Source organism: Ostrea edulis, chromosome 7, assembly GCF_947568905.1.
Source record: "Ostrea edulis chromosome 7, xbOstEdul1.1, whole genome shotgun sequence".
Lineage (NCBI taxonomy): Eukaryota > Metazoa > Mollusca > Bivalvia > Ostreida > Ostreidae > Ostrea > Ostrea edulis.
The window spans coordinates 31,268,820-31,273,998 of record NC_079170.1 but is presented as its reverse complement, the minus strand read 5'-3'; the positions used below and the strand labels follow the sequence as shown (position 1 = coordinate 31,273,998).

The 5,179-nt window shown below is 33.4% G+C and overlaps 1 protein-coding gene across 1 annotated transcript; it reads right to left on the bottom strand.

Annotated features, from left to right (window-relative positions):
- Positions 1-760: 760 nt before the first annotated feature.
- On the bottom strand, positions 761-5,071 carry LOC125654328 (PRA1 family protein 3-like). The gene is made up of 3 exons (XM_048884270.2): positions 4,840-5,071; positions 3,530-3,747; positions 761-3,300 (listed from the first exon to the last, which is right to left on the bottom strand). The coding sequence occupies exons 1-3, from the start codon at positions 5,016-5,018 to the stop codon at positions 3,161-3,163; spliced, it is 537 nt and encodes a 178-aa protein (XP_048740227.1). The 5' UTR covers positions 5,019-5,071; the 3' UTR covers positions 761-3,160.
- Positions 5,072-5,179: the final 108 nt, after the last annotated feature.

The following is a 5,179-nucleotide window of genomic DNA, read 5'->3' as shown; positions in this document are numbered from 1 at the left end:
ATCCCGTGTCACAGCAGGTGAAGCACAATGAAGATCCCTCCCTGCTCAAAGGCAGTAAGAACCAAGCACAGGCCTAAATTTGCAGCCCTTTACCAGCAATGGTGACATCTCCATATGAATGAAATATTCTCGAGAGGGACGTTAAACAATATTTAATCAATCAATCTGGGCAATACATGTATCCATAACACCAACAACAACAAAAATCTGGAAAACTGTTTGACCTACATGCAAAATAAACTTGTATTCCTCCAAGAGGAAGCTTGTGACTAAATTTCAGGGCAATATATATATATCCATAAATGAAAAAAAGTGTGGAAAACTGTTTGGCGTACGTTTAGCCCTAAAGTAGGTCATGGTGCACCAAACCATCTGAAATACAAACTCACTCTTATGCTTCTTCATGCATCCATTACTGAAAAGTCTGGAAAACATGACCTTGGCTGGACACATGGACAGCACCATAACATAATATGTCCTGCTTGACAATGAGTGTATCAAATGCATGAATGTCCACTTTGGTGGGTAGAGGCCTCATCACATATTGTTCTTTCTTCAAAACTGCTGCACATATCATCTAGGGTGGAAGAACAAAATTTTGAATTTCATAGTCTCCCTCTCCTTTTAGGGACCTAAGGATGGGACTAAAATCTCTACAAAATTTCTTCCTTATTTTTCAACGCTGTCAATGTTCTAGTTTGTTTAAAATTCAAATTGAACTATTTCTGTGAAATGGCTTTGAAATAAACTGAAGATGATAAAAATTCACTGGATTTATTAAATTGTTCCATTATGATTTGAAATTCAGTTCTACAGCTTAAATACACACATTGATCAATGCCTTGACACAACAAAAAAAGTCAAACATCAATATTTAAAGCATCAATCAAAACTTTTGACATTTGGTCCTGATCCTAGAAACCCTTAATAGATGTAAACCAATGCCATTGGATCCATTAGAAATCAAAATGTAGAAACATACAAAAAATGGACACTCTTTTTAAGCAACTCACAATATAGATAATAAATTCATATCAATATACCCAATATTAAATAGTGATGCAAGATTGAAACTATACCAGTATATTGATATCAAAAAGTAGATGTCTGTTTTGGAAATGTAGCATTAAGCATCAGCATCAAATCAAGCATGCAATAACCCAATCATCCTCACAGTAAAACACCAGCACACAATCACTGCCTACAGGAAGTATCCAGTCCATGTCACAGTTTATAGATTTTCATCAAACCATAGCTTTGTTATCTGAATGATAGAATGGTTAGCTTTTGCATAGATGGTATGCACAACACCATAGCAGATTTGCTAATTTTGGGCAAAATTGCTAATTTTCATGAGTGTGAAGGTGCAATTTTTGTTGGTGCAGACATACCCAAAAGTTCATATACTACATGAACAGAAGAAAATAAAGAGCCATACAGATTGACAATTCTTCAACCAATCAGCACTACATAAATATACTACTTTCCCCAAATGTACAAAAATTGACCCCACGGAAATAACTGTATACTATTGCATTCATTTCGTGCACTAATATTTGAACTGCAAATTGCTTCATATCTATCTGTACAGAGTGAGTATTTACTTTGGATTGCATACCCTTTAAGGATAGAAATTCTATGTCAACAACATGCATATTCATAAATCAAAATCATATTCTCTGTAATGAAAGTTAAAAAAAGTTTAAACATGTGATATAAATGTTGATTGTTTTTGCTAATTATGAAATATCAGAATTTTATCTGGCGAATGGTAAGAAAACCTAGAGTAACATCTGATAGGTTTTACTAATAAACATTTTATCTCTATTTATATGATGAAGCATTTCCTCTTCATTTCAGCTTTAATGTTTACAAAAATAAAAGTGAAGAAACTCCACTAAATCATGAAAAGATTGGTTCATGAACAAATTATTGCACAGTGTTTGTCAGCCTCATATGTATGTAAAGAGATTCAAAGCACAACATACAAATATCTGAATACTTTTTTTTATGCCTTTTACAAAAGTACCACATACATGCATAAAACCAATGCCATGACAGGCATTGAAGAGCAGCAAGTGCTTATATAAGGGGACTTAATTCAATATCAGGGGACTTAAATCATCAATACCTTGGAACCTAAATAAAAAAATACCTAGATTATCTTAAAGGGACAGATTCACGTTTTTTGAATAAAAAACTTTTAATTTTTGACGTTAAATATCAAAAATTTAACCCATTTAAAGTTGACAGCCAAAATGTTGACCTTCTGAATGCAAGGATAAGAGCAATATTTTAGCCTTAACTCTGTGTTATGTAAAGAAAGACCCGAGTCTTTTTATGTTTACAAACAAGCAGTGATGTTAATTTTGTAATTTAAAGCAGCTTAATTTTTCACATTTACCAATTTAACTTTTAGACGACACATTTTACCTAAAGAATGCTTGAAATGTGATAAATATAATAAACTTAGATCAATATTCATTTCTTTTGAAAACTTTGTAAACAATAACATACTGCAGTCTTTGTTTACAAAAGAAATAATAAACTCTCTAAATTGAGCTTCTGTGATAATGTGTAACCTTAATGTTTTTGTGAGCCTTTTCAAATACATTAGACAGTAGATTTTGATCATTAAAAATGAAAAAATATGGCGAAAAATCATGAGTCAGTCCCTTTAACTTCTGGCCATCTTAGATGCTAATCAAGTTTTTCTTGAAATAAAACAAATGTTACACAATTTTCAATTACAGTAACATAGCATTTAATGACAAATCTCTTACAAATATTCAAATAAAATTTCTGCCTGCATGAGTGAAAGCTATATGGCACGAATATATGGTATAACAACATTTAACACTGAATACACATACTTCAGGAGACTAAACGTTGGACTAAGGTAAATACATATGGTGTCCAAACAATAAGAAAAAATATTAACATAAATTATATGTATTTCATTGAAATGTTTGCTGCACAATCTCCAATTCAAAATTGACTGTAAGTCATGGATAAAACAAATTCCATCAACAACTTATGCGCAAAAAATTACACACTTCATCTTCAAATATTTCCTATGCATTGTGTTATATAATTCCCATGATTCCTCTGACTTTCCACTTCCTGTCCCCAAAATGCCCCTTGCTTCCTTCTCCAACCCTTATATTGTTACTTCCTGTTCCTGTCCGAGACCGTCTAATATGATACCCATGGGTGTACGTTTCAGCCCAACAGTCTCTAACTTGTTGGTCCATTTGTTTTTTAATCCTCGCATTCTCAGAGAAGCATGGATCAATGTCACTAAAAAATATGTTAAATTGTGTGCTCATTAAGTGATTAATAATACATGTTACCGACGCATATTTCAGTGTGAAGATTTCTTTACATAGCATCAATTAATAGAATTTTCAAGAAAGTACAAAACACTTGTATCTTTGAAAATATCTATACACAAACTGTAAATAAACTTTAAAACATGGTCTAAACTCAAACTACAACCAATAGCTGAGAAAGATGTGTTTAGACTTACGCAGTAATGGAAAGGCTATACCAAACATGAAGACAATGACTGCTCCAAACATATACACCAGAAGATAGCCAGCTGCCACAATGATAATGAGGCTGATGACTGGGTGGTTCCGCTTGAATCGTCGTGCCGTCCATTGACTGTTTGTACAGTAAACAAAGACTCCAAAAGCTGCAGCAATTGCAGCAAACCCACACACCATCTTCACTGGGTGAAGAATTCTGAAAAAAGATTTTTATGCTTTTGTAAGAGCAAGGACTTAAAATTGAATTGTAAATGACGAATAAACACATGTGTAAAGCAAAGAACAAGGAAAACATTGGCCTGATGGAAGAAAATATTATGTGTTTAGAAAATATATGTTAAACAATAAAAGAATCATATTTTCAGCTCATAAAAAAAGACTTATTTAGAAGATAAATCAGTTTAATCTCAACTGGCTGGTCTGTACATTGACATAATCCCTGCAAGATATGGGTGGATCTGCATATCAATGTAATTTCAGTGTGTTATGGCTAATGAGGCTTCCATTTAAGTCTTAAGTAAACTGGGAAGTGAACTGCCAATATTCAATGATTACAAATGTGTGAAAATCACAGCCATGATAGCAGAGGAAGGACATTAAATCTTAAGCATTATTTCATAAAAGTTCCCATTTTTCAAAGAAGAAAAAACCCAGCCCAGTAAAACCAGATTTAATTGTTCAGGACAAACCAGAATCATTTGCATTAGTCAATTCATAATTCTTTGCTTTAAATTTACAGCAGAATGGTCCAGCTTAATATCTTGAAATTGTATAGATTTGCAAAATTACACTCTATTTACTGTCAATCTATTAATATGATAAATGCATATTTCATCACTCATTGAAATTATAGAGCACTACATAGTCACTCCCCCACAGTAAATAAAATTTGTTCAAAATCTCTCTTAGATCTCATTATTATAGCCATTTTACCAACTTAGAATCATTAAGTCACTAATATTTTCCATATATATAGGATATCTAATTATCATTTTGCAGTGCAGACAATTTTTTATGCATGTTCTAAAAATTTCAAATTGATCTTTGAGGTATTGCCTAGGAAATTATATAAGATCTTAGATTTCTTGCTCATCCTGGACCGCCAGGTCATTGTTACCAACATTCATGTAAGCATCATTCAAAACTACAGCTAAGCAGAATTCTGCATTGGGGAATCACAGCCAAGCTAAAATATCGCCGATTTATTACAGCCAAGCTGAAACCTCGCCTATGTACCAAAGGCGAGCCGACTGAGATTTACACGTTGATGCAGATGAGGTGGCCCTACCCGATGATGAGGAAAACGAGAAGCGTCATCAGAAAGTAATTTGTTTGGTAGTAATACAGGTTGTTCATCACCCTGTTCGCCCATTTGTCAGGATCCTTCACATTCGGCATTTGAAAGCGCGCCGACTCCAGCAGAAAGTCGCTAAGACTCCGCAGCGGAGCAAACTGAACGTCTACCATTCTGAAAAGTTTGCTGACAAATTACGACCGCTTATATCACAAGGGGAACATTTCAGATTTAAAGACAATTTCTGATATGGAAATACAAAATCAGATCGAAATATTTTCTTTATATTCTGTTAAAAGAAGTTCCAATGATGTGAAAAGCTTATGACTTATAA

Coding starts and splice junctions, on each gene's coding strand:
- LOC125654328 (XM_048884270.2), bottom strand. CDS start 5,018: ATGGTAGACGTTCAGTTTGCTCCGCTGCGGAGTCTTAGCGACTTTCTG. Junction 3,748..4,839: donor CTCGTTTTCCTCATCATCGG/GTAGGGCCACCT, acceptor ATCTTTTTTCAG/AATTCTTCACCCAGTGAAGA. Junction 3,301..3,529: donor TATAGCCTTTCCATTACTGC/GTAAGTCTAAAC, acceptor CATATTTTTTAG/TGACATTGATCCATGCTTCT.